This window comes from Orbicella franksi, chromosome 5, assembly GCF_964199315.1.
Source record: "Orbicella franksi chromosome 5, jaOrbFran1.1, whole genome shotgun sequence".
NCBI lineage: Eukaryota > Metazoa > Cnidaria > Anthozoa > Scleractinia > Merulinidae > Orbicella > Orbicella franksi.
In genome coordinates, this window is record NC_138149.1 from 19,527,264 (window position 1) to 19,546,224 (window position 18,961).

Below are 18,961 nucleotides of genomic sequence, written 5' to 3' on the forward strand. Positions count from 1 at the left end.
TGCGACACGGAATGTACCTTCCCGCCAAATCAACACATTTTATTCTAAAAGCAGGTCAAAACATTTACACTTTCGTAGGCACGGTGCCTACTGCTTGCCATGTAACTCCCCAAAATACCTTTTTTGTGCCCATGAAGTGACCTGCTTTTAGACCTGATCTGTTTTGGCCTGACACAGTCGCAAACCAAGTTTCGATCTGTTGGCGCTTAAGAGCACCCATGGATCGCCAACTGCCGCAAACATTCAGTTCTTCGAATGCTGCATGTCAAGTTACCGATCGCCGGACTTAAATGATGTCCTTTGACCACCAAAACAGTTATTTAGAAGACATTCTGCCACTTACACGTTAGTAAGCTTTCGGTACGAGAAACGAACTTCTTTAATCAATATATCGACATCGAGGCTACTGCGTCATATGACTATTCTCAGGCCCAGGCTGCTGGCTCTTAATTAATTAACGTGGGACTTAAGGTGGTCTTATACCTAAAATTTTTTTTTTTCGCAAAACAACTCTGTGGAACAGTTTTGGTATCACGTTAAAGGACTTTGCACTCTGACTTCAAAAATGAGCTTTTCCAGCTCACGTGCCACGATAGTTAATGAATAACTAGCTCCTTAGTGTTAAAAAGTGGTGTTCATTATAAACACGATAACGTAATAATGAATGGTTCGAGAAGTATGGAATTAAGTTCATCCTGTCCATAAGCAAGTTGTCCAGGAGACAAACCTCAGAAAACAGTGTTTTGAGGGGGTTTTTCTCGTGAAATGTTGAAAAAGTGTATTAATATTAACTAATGTTAACTATATTAACTAAATAACAGGAAAAATTTTCATAAATTGCAAATTTTGGAGGTTTAAGACCTAGATAATTGTGTCCTTCATCAATGTTGAAAATTTGACAACATTCGGTTAAAACCCAGTGGAGATATCGTGTGCGAGATATTGATGATCCGTCTATTTGGTCATTTTGAGAAATAAGGCTTTAAAGTTTTACTTCGGTCTCCGAGAGCCCAAATTAGCCCTGTGAACTAGGGGAGGGGGGGGAGGAGGTTAGGGACAGGGGGAGGGGTATATTTAAAGGTTTTACATAAATGTTTCATTGAACACCCGAATACACACCAGTCATAGAAATGTTATCCAAGTATAAGGAGCGTACGAGATGGTAGAAGAAATAATGTTCAGGACCATGATGCAAAATTCTCATAACTACACATCTTTAAAGTGTTTGTGTAAAGTATCATTAAAATGTATTGAATTGAATCCATTTTGTGAGTACTTTTAGACTGTAAACAATGGTTGCTATGGGTGTTGCTATGTTGAAATATAGCTAGAAGTGTTCAAGTTTCTTAATTTAAACGTAAATTCAGGAGTAATTAGAGGAAAATCGTTTCAAAATACGATTTACAAATGGACAGGGATGTTGAATCTTCATGTTCCAAAAAAATGGTGTTCTGGAGAAAAATTTATATCTGAGAGTATAAGACCCCCTTAAGAACATGCTGACATGCAGCGAAGCACGTCAGCAAAAATCGTGAACATTTTTTGCTGTTACATAGGTTTCTGAATGAAAATTTGTTGTTATCGAACTTCCTTTTGCATTTCTTTTCATTTGGTTCCGTGTATTAAGGAATTTAGCTTTTAAAAGTAAACGGAAACTTGCACGCTGGATTTCTGCATATTTACTGAATTTACGGCGACCCGTCCACGCGGTTTGTTTATTTAGTTTATTCGGTTTCTTTCAAATATATTTTTTGGAGTCTTACTCAGCTACTACAAAACTGCTGAGAAAAGAACTAAGTGGCCACTAATTTAACACAGTTGAAATATGATTGATCACGATATAATTGGCTCGTTTTTGTCGCGTTTTTGATTTACAACTTTCATCTCTCTTTCGTTGCGCTGTAATATTTCGTCGCGCGGCGAAGGAATTATTTCATTTGCTGTTTTCAAATAGGTTTTACTTGTGTTTCGCTTTTACTAAGTTCCGTTGTTTTCTCTAATGTTGGCCGTTGTATATAATAGAAGAACGGAAATTTTTCGTTTTGTCCACCGAAGTCAATAATGAACTCATTATCCTTATTCAATTTTCTCGGCTTCTGTTAGGCATTTTGTAGCCTGCGAGCGCAGACGTATTTTCGGCTGTCGCTTGTCTCCGCCGAAAATAACGTCTGCGAACCCGAGCCAGGGAACGATTTCTGTGCCGTAATGACTTTTGTTTCTCCTTGGCCAATCAGATTCCATGATAAAATGAAAGTCGAGTGCTCCTCGCAGCGAATACCTCGTGCAGTAGTTCTGGGGCTACTTGAGCTAAACTGTGATTGGCTTAAAATTCCTACGTCAGAGAAATCGTTTCCTGGCTCGGGTTGGCAGACGTTATTTTTCGGCGGAGACGAGCGACAGCCGGAAATACGTCTACGTTCACGGGCTAGGCATTTTGTCGCACGGCAAAGAAGTAATATAATTTCTTGTTTTCTTATCAGTTTTACAAATCAGGTTGAGTTCTTTTTGTTAATATTTTGTTAATATTTTGGCCCTTCATTTATTCACTTTACATAAGCGACGTGGACTTGAAACCTAACCTTGTGTGTTGGCTAATTTAACATAACAGTTTATGAACAGTACATTATTTATCATCAAACCTGTGTCCTTTTGGTGTAGAAGTGAACACTATTATTCAAAATATGTGTTCGTCATGAAAATCAACAAAAATAAATTGGGCTTCAAGAGTAATATTTATTCCGAAAATCTATGTAGCTCAGTGATAGATTCCATGCAAATATTATATGTATTCTGGAAATTATCGCAATAATTGTTTAAAAGGACGTTTGTTTCCTGGAGATGTCAATGGAGACTTAGTCCGGGGTTGCCTAAGTGAAAGACTTGCAAATTGAAGCCTTGAATTCTGCAGGATTTTCGTGGCACCTGCAGTGGTGATTGTTTCACATCATCTCTATAAAACTGCTGATTTGTACTTGCAAATTCGCATGGCTGGAATTGAGTCCAGACCACTATGTTCAGAGTGTGGTGGATGATACTTGCCAAAATTACACACAGCAAATGTCAAAACCGGGAATGTGGTGTGACAATATAATTATCCAGGCAGTATCCAATGCTTTTAACTGTATTGACTCGAACGCGCTCAGCTAATCCATGATTATTACTAGTTGTTAGTATATTATCTATTCTTTTCACTCTTTCCCTACTCCGAAAAGCCCCAAATGGCAGTCCATCGGTGTGTAAGAAAAACTGACTTGAACAGGTTTGCGAAACAAGCCTGGACCATATGAAAGTGCTTGAGTGTTTTTGTTTTATAATTTTGAATGATTCAGATGTGTAGGTATGTCGATTTCACGTAAGAGTCAAATTTAAACCTCTGGTACACAGTAACGCAACACTGTATTATTTATTTTGCTAACTTGAATTTTTTTTTTTTTTTTTTATTCCTCCAATTCCTAGCTAATACATAGATTTGTAAATATAACGTAATGAAAGTAAATAGTAACCGATAGTGCTTTGTAAGGAAGAAAAAAAAACGCATAAAACAGAAATTACATCACTAATTACATTGTATATTGGAAGGAGAGGAGAGGGGCACATCTAGATAAACTAATTTTGTGCCCCTTAAAGTTATGTATAACTTGAGATTATTAATAAAAAGAAAAAAAGAAAAAGAAGAGGAAAGATGACAAAACATCTCAGAAAGTTATAAAGAGATAATGTTTTCATTAGTATTAAGCAAGGTACCATCCTAAAAGTGCTTTTCTAAATATTTTTTTAGATGGTTTGTCTCTAATGAATTGCGGAATATTATTCCAAAAGAAACTTCCAATAATGCTGGGGCAAAATCTTCTAAGATTAGTTCGAATGAAGGTATTGCAACTTGAAATTAGAGATTGAAACACCACTATTTAAAATCATTGCGGAAGAAAACAATTTTATAACGTTAGAATAACTTTCACTTGACGTAGTAGAAAGTCTTGAACTGATTAAGTATTCAAAATTTAAAATACTCTATTAAAATTCCAAATACAGTCGAATTATTTATCATTGTGCAAAGGGTCCATCCCTTACAAAAACCAACAACTTGAGAAACGTGAACAGAAACACAAGAAAAGTTTAAAGTCAAACATTTAAGGCTAAAATAGTTCTTTATCGAGCGAAAGGCTTCAATGGTTTACGAAATCACCAACTGAAACATGTATAGTAAAAACTTAGTTCTTCATTGTACGAAGAGTCCAATCCCTTAACTTTCCAAATTATCTTAGTTCACAGAGGGAGTCAAATTCCCTCCAGATAATCTCCCGATGACTGGCCTCAAGTCGACTTCTTGTGTTCGCAGAAATAATATTTAAGTTCATCATGCATTATCTCCTTCGATAAGCATGCCTTAAGTGGGTGATAATACACAAATTCTTTGGTTTTGGCTATGCACATCTTTCTGTATACTCTGTATTCCTTCCTTCGTAAGAATATATCATTAGGAGCTGCTGGAGGATCTTCAGAAGGCTTTAAACATACTTCTCCATTGCAACCATAACATTTGCAGGCTGCAGTGTCCCGGATGAACACTACCTCCAGGTCATCGGTCTTCTGTTCTTCTGTTTTGTTCTGTCTTCTGTTTTGACCTGTGACCTGTGACCTGTAACCTGTACTTTAGCCCCGCCGTTTTTTCGAACTTGGAGCCTGACGTACAGCCAAAACTTGCGCATGCTTATTTCGTTTTTCCGCTCTCAAATCCTCTCAAAGTCACGAAATGCTTGAGCTTGCGACCGCTGACCAACACATTGCCTTTGCGTAAATTGGGCTAACCGCAGAAAATCCAGGAGTCTGTTTGCGCCCTGGCTTAAGTATTCCAGATGGTTATTTACTTATTTATTATTTATTTATTTGTTTATTTATTTATTTTATATTTTATGGCGTTCCGCGTTTTAGCAATCCTGCGTTTTAGTAGGATTTTTTTATGCGTTCCGGGTTTTAGTATTGTGGTGTTCCGGCGTCCCATCGTTTCAGGTTTCAGTACTAGCCGTCTACGCTAGGTTCAACCATCTACCCTTTTCGTAGTTGGATCTACATGGTCCACAGTAGGTGCAACTTTCTACACTGTCTATTGTAGATACAACTATCTACTTACTCCCTCCAGAGTGGATACAGCTATCTACACTGTCTATACTAGGTTCAACTGTCTACACGGTCCGCAGCGGGTACAATTATCTACACTTTCTACAGTAGTATCTGTGAGGGGAGAATTTGCCGATATTCATAACCATAAAAAAGCCAACAGTTAACAGTCAAGTGAAAGTCCAATAACCATGGTAACCAGCTGTCTATCTGTATTATCGCGTAACACCTTGTAGCGAGAACTACCTGAAGTTGTAAGTAGTTTTAAATATTTACGAGCAGAATAACTGACTGCCTATGATGGAATAGCCTAGAACAACAATGAGCTCATTGGCAGCCAATAGGGGCTTAGGTTTACTAAACGAAATATTAGATCACTATAACAACTACACCACTTTTTCCTTTTCTCTTTTTTTGTTTCTTGTATGTTTATCATACCCCCTAACGTTTTTTCCGAAAAGTCTTTTTTGTACATTTCTACTTTGTTGCTTTTTTGGTTTGTTTTTGTTGTATTTTGTATAGACTTGTCACAAGGCGACCTCATGAGTTTCAGGGTAGAATAGCTAAGTGAGCTAAGCCAGCTGCGAGGTTTAATAAACAAGGCGAAGGACTATATTTTGTAGTGATAATGTAGCGTGAAGGATATTTCCAACGAAATCGAAAACAGATGCAACGGTTACTATTGATGAAATGATGATTTTAGATTAAAGCAAAGATTTATAAACAATCTTAGTTGACACAATTTATTGACCCGTGATATTTAACATCTAAAAGATTTGACTATAGAAATTGATTCTTTTCGTCGACAATGAATCATTTAGTATCTGAATATAGCATCGTCATAAAATCACGGTTCATTTCAAAAGTGAAAAGTTATTTTCAAATACCAATAACTACACTATTGATTTTAATAGTTAAAATATCGACAGTTTGATAAAGAGAGCAGCTTAAAATAGGCAAGCCAAGTAGCCCACCAGCCGGAGCTTATCCGGAGCTCATCCCAGTTTCTGTGGTATGAAGCGACTAGGAGTATTTCTTCTCCGCCCTGGATGGGATGCTAGTCCATTGTAGGGTTAAGTCCAGCATTAAGTTCGCATTCATTCCAGCATTTGTAATAACCACGAGCTATACCAGGGGTTTCAATAACATTAGTTATAAGCGGCCACTGAAGGTGTAATAGGCGGCTGTGACCACTAAAGGGGCCGTAAGGTCCTTTTTCCCTAGGGGGGATCTGGGAGCATGCCCCCCTAGAAAAATTTGGAATCTAGAAGCTCGGAAATGCGATTTCCAGCGTTCTGGGCATCAAAAAGCGTGCTGTTGATGGGTATTTTTATTGACCACAAAGCAGGATTTTTTTTTTGACAAACTATTAATTTTTTGCAAAGAGGTGCATTTTGAATACCTTTCTAGGCAGATATCTCTCAGTCCTTTCTTAAAACAAGTACAACTTCTCTGCTACTCATTCAAATGGACCAACATGACAACAAACTGATTTTTAACTATTCAGAAAAAAATGAAATGAGATAAACTTTAAAACAAAATTCTTTCTACTAATATTCTTACAAAACCAAACCTCATTTTCAACTTTTCATTGATTCTCCCAAGGTTCATTATTCAGGTATTCAATAATCATAAAATAAAGGAAAATTAAATCATGTTATTAAATCATTCAGATGTCTTAGGTATCCTGAGATTAACAGTGATAACACTGATCGGCGACTACAAACAACATGTACGCTATTTCTTTAGAACGTTCAGTTTGCCCGCTTTTTTGTAGCATTTAAACAACAAACAAAAGTTCCTTTGTTAGTAGTAGCAGCATTGTTCAGCAAAGAGCACATTACATGTCCAGCCTTTCCGGGGACTTGTTAATCCTGCCACTCCGAGTAACATTACCGCCTGCGAGAGCGGTGGCTTGATTCTCTGAGGGAACTGAATGAAAAACCGCGTTTCCTTTAGCATTTAAAGAAACCGGAAGTGCGCCCGATAGATATTGGAAGTTACCCTATCAGCGCGTGCGCAATTTACACTACCAGCGCACTTCGGTAAGATCAAACAAAGCCACACGGAGTTAGTTTTTCTCTTTCTACTGCTCTTGTTTATCTGTCTTTCTCTTATTTTGTCTTTGCTTGTACTTTTTTTGCTTTGCATTTTGTGAAACACAAAAAAAAACTTCTAAAACGTAAGCAAATTTGCAAGTTTTTGAGTTGTTATTATTTTCAAGCTGACGTAAGTAACCGGAAGTGAAATTTCACCTCCTTAGCAACGCGCGCGAGCGCGCGCATGAATCGGTTAATGGGCCCTTAACTGATTTAACTTGGCTCTCAATAAAACCATTGGTACGTGGATAGTGTGGGGAGCTTGTCCCATGCTGGAAACCCAGTTCTATTGCAAAATCTTGGAATGCTTGACCATTGTAGTGGGGCCCATTATCAGATCTTACTATCTTAGGAATCCCTGCTAGCTGAAAATCTGTCTCAGCATTGTCCCCTTGGTATCTGCCTAACAAATGGATAATTCGAGTAATAATCAGCAACTACTAGATACTCTGAAACCTCTATGGTAAAGAGGTCCATGCCAGTAGTAAGCCATGCCCTTGGGGGCACCTCTGTGAGGATCGGGGGCTCTCTTTGCTGGCTCGGGTGTAGCTCCTGGCAAGTGCTACATGTCGTGCACTCTCATTTATGTCTTTGTTTAGCCCTCTCTAGTATACGGACGTCTTAGTCCTGAGTTTTGTCTTCTCAGTTCCTTGGTGTGCTGCATGGAGCTTTGTCAAGATTTCCTTCTGTAGCACAGTGGGGATAATGATGCGGTGACTTTTCATGGCTATCCCATCTTCTACAGCGAGCTCATCGCGAAAGGGCCTAGAAGGTTTTAAGGGCACTGGGACTTGCCGGATGGTCGACGGCCAACCAGAGTGGATCATCTCCTTCCGTGCGTTGAGCTCTGGGTCTGACGTGGTTTGTTCTTCTGTTCTGGATTTGAGAGGTCCTGTAAACATCCGCTCGACGTGTTGCTTGAAATGCCGCCAGTTGTCGTCTTCCCACTGTATAACCGGGCATTCGATGCCGCTTAAAGCCATGTTTCCGAGGTTTTTGGTTTACTTCTGACACCACGTAATAGCCGCGAGCTATACGCGACGCGATATAGCTTGTTATTTGCTTTGATGTCTAAAAAACATGGCCGGAACTACATACAAAAGATCGCAAAGCACGATGGTTCACATGTTGCTTACCTCACCGGAAGTGAATTCGAAGTATATATTACAGCATTAAGTTCGCCGGTACCCATTTATACACCTGGTTGGAGAGAGGCACTGTGAGAATAAAGTGTCGTGCTCGGACCCGGATCTGCGCACACGAACCATGAAACCACCGCGCCTCCCACCTACTCTTAATAACACAAGATTATTTTAGCGACTACTTACAATTTAGTGAATCAAGCAGTTTAATAAATTAAAAAACTACTTCTTTCCGTAAGAGAAAATTTCCTTGAGATCACAGCAAATCAGTAAAAGTATGACATTATTGACTACAAAAGTCAATACCTATAGACTTTACTCATAGACTGATCCTACAGTGAGTCAGGGAAGGTGGGGAATTCTCCAAAAACTGTAACGTACTCGCGTCCAGTGCCGTAAAAGTCTGAAATCAGTGCGACGAGTAAGAGCACGGGAAATTATTTTTTAGAAAGGCTTTTTTTTCAAATTTATCGGCATCCCATCACAGAACTAAATATAAGCCCAGTGTTTTTTTTTTGTCTGACACGAGCCACCTTTAACTCGGTCACTGAAGAGAAGTAGTTTTTTAATTAATTTAATTCTTTGGATGAAGCTGTTTGTGTTGACTTCGAGTAGACAAAATCAAAGTTTGTTACTCATAGGAGACAGCACTAATGTTATGATGATAGCAATGACCAGAAACTACGGCCGAAGCAAACTCAGGAGAAACCAGTTTAATGTATAGACACATCAGATGATTGTGATTCTAAACAGTTCTGTCTGAAGGTAAAAAGAACTGGAAAATATCAAAGTAAGTATATCTTGGGACAAGTCTGTTGATATTGTGAAACTCCCCCTCCCTGACTAATGTGCGGAAAATATATATAAGCCTGCGGAACTGGCGGATTTTGCAACAAAAAGAAAAGAGTGCCCTTTTCGTTTCATCATTTATTGAACTTATAAATTAATTACTCTGGCCCCAATATTATGTTTCGTCGAATCTTAATAAAATAGCCAGCACACAATACGATTGGGCATTTCTTGATGGTGTTTGTAGCTAAAAATGTTGCAAAATAGATTGAATGCAAAGTTTAAATTACAATACTGTATTTCCTCCAATAATCCAGGACACTCATTTCTCTTTTGAGACCAAGAAGAGGCTGTTATTTAAAGAAGTAAAATTTCTAAAGTAATAGGTTCAAGGAGGCACTTATTTGCTCCCTCTTATTTCTGTCGCGATATCTCGACTTCAGGTAGGCTGTTTGTTAGAAGTTCCCAGGCCGCACTGCGTCGAGAGTCTGTGATTGATGAATTTGTGATGCGACCTCGTGCAAGGAAACGTTCGAAGAGATTGGTTATTTTGAAGTAGTTTTTCTCCTAAAAAAGCGACGAAAACCCCGGGACGAAAACACGCCATTTCGTTCGTGAAGAATCTTTAACGTCCAGGCGTTCCAACCTACTTTACGCGAAGAGCCTGGAAACTAGGTTAGGGGTGTCGAGGAAAAGGTTGTTGTTATTCATCGTGGTTTGTTTGTTTGTCTCACGATGTAGTCACTGAGATGTAGATCGCGACGTTTCGACTGCTTACTGCTAGTCTTCTTCAGGCGATAAGGTCGACTGATTGCACGGTATCATTTATATCACAAAGGTCGGCTGTGATTGGTGCATTTCGATCCTCCTATTGTTCCATTGTTCGGGCGAGTAGCTGTTCCCTCACTGGTCCGCTGTTGTACCGTTCTCCTGTTGTGTTTCTTGATCGTGGGTATCCATGCTTCAGGAATTTCAATGCCATTATCCCTGTTGATGTTGTTAGGGTGAAGTCTTATGCGAATAGCTTCCTTGACCCTACGTGTGTACCAGTGAGGATCTCGATCAATAAACTTGACCTCATTCCAGATAGGATAGTGGCCGGTCTCGTGGGTGTGTTCAGAAACGGCGGAGGTCTGGGTACGGGCGAATCGTATATCCCTGTCGTGTTCTTTGATCTTCTCCTGCATAGATCTCCCTGTTTCCCCGATGTAGACTTTGCCGCACTCACAGGGAATCCTGTAGACAACACCATCTTGTTTAGCTGGGTTGACGGTGTCCTTTGGTCGCACTAAGTGTGACCGAAGTGTCGTGTCGGACTTAAAGACGGTGCGAATGCCTTGTTGTTCTAGGCAGCGGCGGAGAGACTCCGAAACTCCTTGGACATAAGGTAAAACGGCGGTGGATTTAAATTCCGCGACAGGCTCTCTTCTTGGAGTTGTTCGTGCCTTTGTGATCTTCTGTACAAAAGAGGAGGGATATCCGTTAGAAACAAGTACAGATGACAGATGTTTCTTCTCTCCAGCGATTACTGATGGTTTGGTTATGAGACGTTTAGGCCGGTCGTACAGACACTTCACAATACCGCGCTTTACTGACTGAGGGTGTTGTGAATCATACGCTAGGTACTGATCAGTATGTGTTGGTTTCCTGTAGACACTGGTGGTAAGGCGGCCATCAGGTTCTCTGTAAACTGACGTGTCGAGAAAGGCGATCTTGTTGTTGTTCTCGATCTCCATGGTGAAACGGATTGATGGTTGTTGACTGTTCAGGTGTTGCAGGAAGACGTCAACTCTATCCCGATCCAGGACGGTGAAAGTATCATCTACGTAGCGTTTCCAGATCTTAGGCTTGCAAGGTGCGGACTCTATTGCTTGTTCTTCAAATATCTCCATGTAGAGATTAGCAATAACCGCGGATACAGGGTTCCCCATGGCTGCGCCGTCTCGTTCGTAGTAAGTGTCGTAACGTAGTTGTAGGTTTGTGGGCTACACGAATGTTGTAGGGTAGGATCCGTGAGATGGTCTCAGAAGTGCCCTTAATGTAAGGTATAGTCACTGTAGTAACAGGTGTAGGGTTCCTGTTCGTTGCGTCAGCTGCAGTAGGTCGGTGAATGTTTCGTCTAATAAAGTCAGCGTTGTAGTTGTTCTTGTCACAAACACCTTCAAGGTATCTGTTTTCGTCACGTAAGCTGTCCGGTGTGTCACGAACCAGTTGCGCTCGTCTCGTCAAAAGTCTTTATGTCGTAGCTTTGTGTGAAGTCGGGTTGTAGGATGATTCGTCAAGTAATCTGTCGGTATGCGTCGGTTTTCTGTACACTGTCGCTCGCAGTTCGTTGTTGTCGCGGCTTACCAAACAGTCTAGAAAAGGAAGTTTTCCATTTTCTTCGATTTCTTTGGTAAACTGGATGTCGGCGTTCTGTTCGTTAAGGTGGTCGTGAAGAGCGTCAATTTCGTCTTTAGTTCGTATAGTGTGACCGTCCGGGTTGTCCTGGGTTGTCCTGGAAAGAACCGTTGTTGGTGACCAACGTTTCGACAACCTGAGCGGAAGTCATCTTCAGAGTCAGGTGAGGCTATCTTTAAAACATGGAACGGAAAATTATGGAATGGGAATGGGAATAGGAAACGGAAAACGGAGAACGAGGAACGGGGAACGGGGAACGGGGAACGGGGAACGGGGAATCTTTACAACGGGAGTAGTGAAGCACGCTCGTAGGGGCCGTAACCAATCAGCGTGCAGGGATTGTACCACGTGACCAAGATTTTCCCATACATTCTCTTAAAATTTAAAATCCAAGATGGCCCCTTGGTGGAGCAAAAATGGCGCCCACCGGAAATGACGTCATAGATCGCGCATGCGCATGCGCAAATAAGGCGATAGACCGGAAGTGAGTTTCACAATTGATTTTTATTGATTACAGGAAGTAAAAATTACATTGGTGTGTATCCGTACGGAAACGACATGAAAGTGTTCGCGTCTACGACACGTTTGTCGAAGACGAGTCCGTAGCGTTTGGTCCGTGTGATGACTCTGAGATGTTTGGTGGCGGGATTTCTCCAGAAGAAGTTGGGGTTGACGGCGTTGATGTTGCGTCGTTCATCATCCTCGAGAGGTTGTGTGAGTTCGTCGAGTAGATTTTGTCGCATGACGTCATAATTGAGTTGCCTGGATCCTCGTACATTGAGTGAGAAGCCTCTGACTTTGCAGCAGACTTTGCCTTGGTGGGTTCTGTATCCGTAGTTTTTGGGTCCAGCGGCAGTGAAATCGGTGATGAAATCGCCATCGTCGAGTTCGTTGGTCATCTCGCCCAGGTAATCGCCTAGCGCAACATCGGCTTGGCCTGGTTTGTGCGAGTAGATGACGGAATCGGTGTCAAAGTAGAGAACTTGTTGCTTTAACAGTTCCAGGTAGCTGTATAATTTGAGACGAGCCCAGCAGGTGGTGAAAGCGGCGACGAAGATGTTGATTCGTCCGTTATCGGGTTGATTGTCTTTGAGTTCGGCGTGGACGACCTCTAGGGCTTCGTCGTTGGCGATTCTGACTTGTCGTATGTCGTTGAAAGGATTGGAAACGAGGGCAAAGAGTTGCGCCGCGTTGTAGACGACTTGGGTGGTGGGTTTGTGTAGATTTTCACCGAACTTGCCCCAGAAGGAGTTGAGCATGAGTTTGGCGGTCGCTTTGCGTCCGGGGTTTTTCTGGATCATGATCGGATCGAGAGCGATGCCTTCTTTCTGTTGGTATTGTTGCACGTGACGTGCCTTGTCTTCGGGGGTGTTGCACCAGTTTGGGTAGGCAGCGGATTCCTGTTTGATTTTTAGCCAGGTGTTCACGTAATCGGCGAAGAGTCCTTCACGCCGTTGTTCGGGTGGAAACTGGTGGACTTCGTGGATCTTGTTGATCGTGTATCCCATGGCAACGGCTTTCTGGATTTCGGGTGTGCACCAGGTCCCTCGGAGCGTGCGTTGCTCGGCCGTGTGAGGGCAGTGATGCGATTTCTCTAGGAGTGATTTGTTCATTTCGTGTTCCATGCACGGGCGGCAGAGTGGGAAGGTGAGTTTACCTCCGTGCCTGAAAGGTAGAACGGGGTGGTAAAGTTCGTGAGGCGGCAGTATGTCCACTTTGGCCATTCCGAAGTAGTGGTGTATGTCTTGATCGTCGGGGTTGACGATGACTTGCGGGTGTCCTACGGGGTATTCGCCTTCCTTGTTGACCCAGGGGTAGAGCGACGTCACGTCGACGTACTTGGTTTTCTCTCCTTGGGCCACGTTGGTCACGTGATGCAGTTTGACGGCGTTCGTACGACCTCCGAAGAAGGCTTCTCTGGACTCGAGCGGGTCGACGATTTGGAACGTGTCTAGGAACCGACGGAGATCTGGGTCGGTTTTGACCTCCAGGTCCCACTCGCATTCCCACTTGACGTGGAGCTGGTAGCCTTGGTGCCTGAGAAGGTCGTGTTTCTTGAGCGTGGACTCGTAGACTTCCTGTAGAGTGCGATCGGTGTGGCAGATGGGATATCGGTCGCGTTGGCGTGGGAAACAGCGAGGACACCCGTGCCATAGACATCCGTGGAATTCGTAGACGGTTCGAGTGGCGGTGTCGTACCCGTCGACGAGTTGATTGGCTAGACGGACTTCACCTCCGTTTCGTACGGTGCGGATACGATCGCCTTGGTCTGTGTGTTGTAACGAGTGTTCTTGCCAGGCTAGCCATTTCAGGGCTTTGACGGACTGATTGGATCTGGCACCGTGCCAGCCTCGAGGTGGCCTGGAGGCGATGGTGTTGGGTGGGACGAGTTTCTTGCGCCAGAATCGGTTGCAGGCGGAGGCGATGGTGACGCATTTCTCCATGGGGTCGAAGTCAGCTTTTTGTTTGAATTCTTGTCGGAACTTTTGACAGCCTGCTTTGAGGAGTTTGACGTCCGACTCGCAGTAAGTTTCCATTTCTTGCCGTAAGACGAAATGGTAGTTATCGTTGACTTTCTCTTGGTACCACCGTTCGAATTCGGCTTTCTTTTTGGTGGACATGCCGTCGGGATCGTACATGTCTCGCGGTGGCATGGGTCCTTCGTACTCTTGATTTTCTAGTGTGTTGAATTTGTGCGGGAAGAATCCCTTGCACAGTTCGTTGATTCCGAAGGTGGCGGGAAAGTTGGCCAGCGGGAATGGGAGAAAGCACAGGGAATCTTTGAAAGTCAGTCTGTCGGATCTCAAGGACAGTATCTTGGTGCCTACGGTGATCTGGTCCGTGACTTCTCGATGCGTGGCGTAACAGTGTTGTAAGATGAACATACCGTCGTAGCCTTTGAGATTGTGGAAGATGACGATGACGTCCCGATCGTCTCCGTCCACGTCGACTGCGAGGGATTCGAGGTGGTCGAACATGTCAGCGGTGCAGGTGGGACCGTAGAAGGAGCAGAATTGATCCTCTTCATCGTCTTCTAAGCAGAGTAGAATGGGTGTCTGATTCCCTTCGGCGTCGGTGATGGCTTCGTAGTCGCAGTACACTTGAAGGGGCGGATCTCTGTCCACCCAGACGCGTGTGTCTGGATCACCGGGTTCGGGTTCTTCGAAGGGTCGACCTTTGACTTCGTCGCGAGGCACGCGTTTCTTTTTGGGCTCGTCTTCGTCTTCGGGGATGCGTTGGATGTAACATCGGTGCGTCGGCAGAAAGACTTTTTTTTCGCAGATGAGACATTCACCCCATCCGCACGTGTGATCGGGGACACGATGGTCACCTCGTCGTCCAGTCCTGTGTTTTGGTTCGTAGACGTGGCAACAGTCTGGGCACTTTTTGTAAGTGTCGCAGATGGATGGGATGTTCAAGCTCCGCCGTTGCAGGTGGTAGTTGTAGCATTGGGCTCCGAAGAATTTTCTGTGGCACAATCGGCAGATGGAGGTGGGTTCGGGAAACTTGCCACGTGCTAGGGGTCGTTTGGCTTCGATGAAATCGGGGCAGTCCTTTCGTTTGCAGGCGGGACACCATTTACCGTCGCAGGGATGATTTTGAAAGTCGTCGTGATCGTATCCTCGATTGCATTCGTCGCAGAAGTAGGATTTGTCGAGGAATCCCTTAAACGAATTGCACCCGTCGTAGTGACTGTCTTCTTTGATGAGGCGAATGATCTTGTCCGAGGGTACGGGTCCCGCGTAAATGAGCATGTGCGGTGGATCGATGGATAGGACCTTGAGTTGGTACCCAGGTAGCGCGGCCTGAAACTGCTGCAACTCGGGAATGCCGCAAGGTCCTTCGGGGACGTTGGCTAGACGGTGGAGTTCTTTGGCCAATCGCTCTTGGACGGGTCGCCCCTGTTTGAGATTGTGGTAATCCTGGTCTCGTGGATTCCCGTCAGCATCTACCAGGGCTTTCATGGTGACGATAGCGCGAGCGCAGCAGAGATTGTCTTTGTTTTGGATGGTCACGCGCGACCGTTTGACGATTCCCCGTACGGCCGCACAACTCGGTTTGTATCGTTTTCCGTGACCACGCCCGGGACCTGGGGTGCGTATGAAAGTGGTTTCCATGGTAAACGTGTCGTCGGGGGTGAATTCTTCGTTGGAGTTGAGTTTGGCTGCGAGAGACTGGAGATAAGTGTCTAGTCTTTCACTCCCTTCTTCGAATTCGCGCACGGTGAAAGTGGTGGATTGAAAGGCGTGCGTGAAGGCACTGGACTGCATGGTGAAATGGACCGTGGAGTTGAGTGTCAGGGTAGGATCCTGAGCGATTTGTTACTCGATGGATCGTTGAAGGGCATGAGTCAATTCTTGGCCTAGATTCTCCCTGGGAGTCACGTCTCTATGTTGTCTGAGCGTGGCTTCGAATCGTTGTTTGTTGAGGACGTTTCTCCAGTTACGGCGAGCGCCTACGGGTCTTAATTCGAATTCTAGGAGTGGTCTTGTGCTGCTACCACCTCCGGTTTGGGTCATCACTTGGTCGAGAGCCGGATCAAAGATCCAGTCATCATCATCGTCCTCGTCGAAGAGGAACGCTTCGTCGTGGGTTCGTCTGTTCTGTCAAGACATGAGTGCAATTTGAATGAGACAATGACACAAACATCGCATTTTATCAATAAACACAAAAAGTTTTTTATTGGTTGGTTTTTTACAACGAATCACCGTAGTCCATATTTACAGAGAGTGGGTACGATTTTGTTTTCTTAACCACCTATTATGAGCGTACTTAGTGTCATTGTGAGGGTAGAGGAAAGTCTTTTCTATGGGGCCGCGTCTCTTGGCCTCTTTGTAAGAGTCGGATAAATCCGTTTTTTGGGGTTTATCATCAATGTCAATGTAACACCCGAATATTTTCATATGTGTGAATCTGTCTTCTTTCTTCCTTTTCAAACAGCATGGCGAATTACATCGAACTATAACAATATTAATGTGTGCTATGCCCCATTGTTCTTTCAGTTTGCCATAGGCTACTATTTCATTGAGAAGACGTCGTAACTTTTTGTTTCTTCTACGCTCGAGTAGGATTTGATTCCTGGCTAGACGCATTATGTAGCCCTGTAGTTCAGGAGGTAGTCGATCCCAGTAACTACTATTCTGTGGGAGGTGAGGATAAAAGTCTCTTAACGTCTGGTATTCTGTAATAGGCATGATTAAACCCGTACCCTAAATATATTGCTCGCTTAAAGTTTTGTTCGTCTGTGTAGAATCCATGCACGACCATGTGCTTACTTCCCATTCCTGGAACTTTTGATTTGGGACAATAATCTAGCAGACATGTCTCTAGAGTTACTTTGAGGGCGCCTAGTCCCCATTCTGCTTGGACCTTGGCGAAGGTCCGTATCTCGTTACAAAGGTCTCTCCACGATTCACGTTCACGTCTCTCGATGAGAGACTGGGACTCTCGAAGGTGAACGATGTAGGTCTGTATCTCAGGGGGGAGACAATCCCAGTAGCTCTGTAATCAAATGAATTGTAAAAACGGAAAATGATAGGTAGGGTGTCGATCATGATTTGCTTGAACGGGACGGGTTTCGGTCTTTCCAACCATTCAGAAATTCTCATTTGTCTTTCAATTTCCATTTTCCACTCGAAGGCAAGTTGTGACTCAGCGAGAGAGATAATGTACACTTAGATCTCGGGCGGCAACCAATCCCAGTAACTCTATGAAAAGAAGGTGATGAACAAGGCGTGAAAAAGATGTCGTACGAATTTGTGACCGCAAAACACAACGTAGCAAAATCTCAGGTCCAAACGAAGGTAAATCTTCATGGGAGGGGTGTCCAGTCTCAGTTCCATTGGTCAGTTGTCCAGGGTGGCCACGAACGCACTTAGTATACACAACGTGTGACAGATCTGGCAGTACAACTTCTCTTTGATCACCCCCTTGTTCATCTGATTATCGAGTGCCTGGGTGTAGCAATCGTAATGAACGTAGTAACGACAGCACTTGGTACGAGCGCAGGTTTCGGTTCTAAGGATGACTTGGTCGCATAGGGTACACGTTATGTTATCCATTATTCAGATACTCACTGCTTCCTCCTCCTCCTCTTCATGTCGATCCATCTGTTGGTTCATCTCCTCGTCAGTGATCTCAGCCATGATCAGCGCTCGATACAAGTTTTAAGAAAAAAACTCAGAGTGCCGTGAACGGTTCGAACCGATCGTTTTATACTTACGGTAAAAACTGGATCCCAGGTTGCACTCGACCTGTGGCCCAGTCTATGACCGGGAGTGGGCGTGGTGGGGGGGATACCCCCCTATCCCCTGGGTCTGTATGCACACGTGATTTCGGCTTTTTTCGTTTGATTGGTGCATGATTGACATAAAACGAGGCGCACGCATTCGGCGTTTTTTCAGTTTTTTCTTTCGGGCATGTCGACTGAACCTAGACGCAGCAGCCGCCGCCTTCGAAGTCTGTCACCCGAAGAACAACCGAGACGAGTAGGTCTTCGTCGTCGTGCGCGATCACACGACGATGAACCACCTAGACGTAGTCGTCGCCTTCGGGGTCAGATACCCGAAGAAACGCTGCTTCAACAAGTTTGTTTTATTTGTCAGAGAGATATCCACGTTGATTCTCTGGCGATATGCCAACGTACTCCTTGCTGCGGTGTGTTCATGCATCGACGTTGCTACCAGGAGATGGAGAGATGGGTCCGAACCTGCGGCAACTGCCGACGCGTGATCAACGAGGATGAGCCTGAGATCGTGTTGGAAACCGACGAGGAACTCAAGGAAGATGATAATGGGGTCCAGTTGGTGTTTCCGTCAGGTGCGATTGCCCTAGGTAGATTCGAGCAAGAGTTGGAGCGATATCGTAGTGAGGATAGACCTAATCACTGTCATCACGAGGGATCGTATCTACATCTACATTTATTTAGTTGATAAAGTCCCGCAAGACATCACATCAACTGTACCAAACATATATGCACATATGCGTAAGCTAGACAAAAAGGATAATTAAAAAATAATTCTTAAATACAATTTACTTTACTCATTTCACGTGTTTTCCTAAATTTAACTTAAAATCAGATAATGACTTGCAATTTTCTAAGTCAGCGGGCAGTAGGTTCCACTCTGTTATTGATCTAGGAAAAAAAGAAAACTTAAAAACGTCCTTAGATACTTTTGGCATCCTATACTTAAAAGCATGGCTGTTGCGTGTTCTTTTTTCACTGTTTAGTATTAAGTGTTCTTCTGTGGTTATGTCCATTAAGTTATGACTAAGTTTGTACATTGGAGTCAGTCTGTTTTTCTTTCGTCTTGTTTCTAATGTGTCCCATTTCAAGTCAGATAGCATGTCTGTCACGCTTGCTGTGTTGTTGAAGTTTTGAAGGCAAAAACGAGCAGCTTTCCTTTGAACTCT

The 18,961-nt window shown here is 43.6% G+C and overlaps 1 protein-coding gene across 1 annotated transcript; it reads right to left on the reverse strand.

Moving 5' to 3' along the window:
* Positions 1 to 11,828: 11,828 nt before the first annotated feature.
* Positions 11,829 to 16,160, reverse strand: LOC145487494 (uncharacterized). Its single transcript, XM_081466288.1, has one exon. It carries the CDS (start codon positions 15,817 to 15,819, stop codon positions 12,076 to 12,078), a length of 3,744 nt encoding a protein of 1,247 aa, XP_081322414.1. The 5' UTR covers positions 15,820 to 16,160; the 3' UTR covers positions 11,829 to 12,075.
* Between the last annotated feature and the right edge of the window lie 2,801 nt (positions 16,161 to 18,961).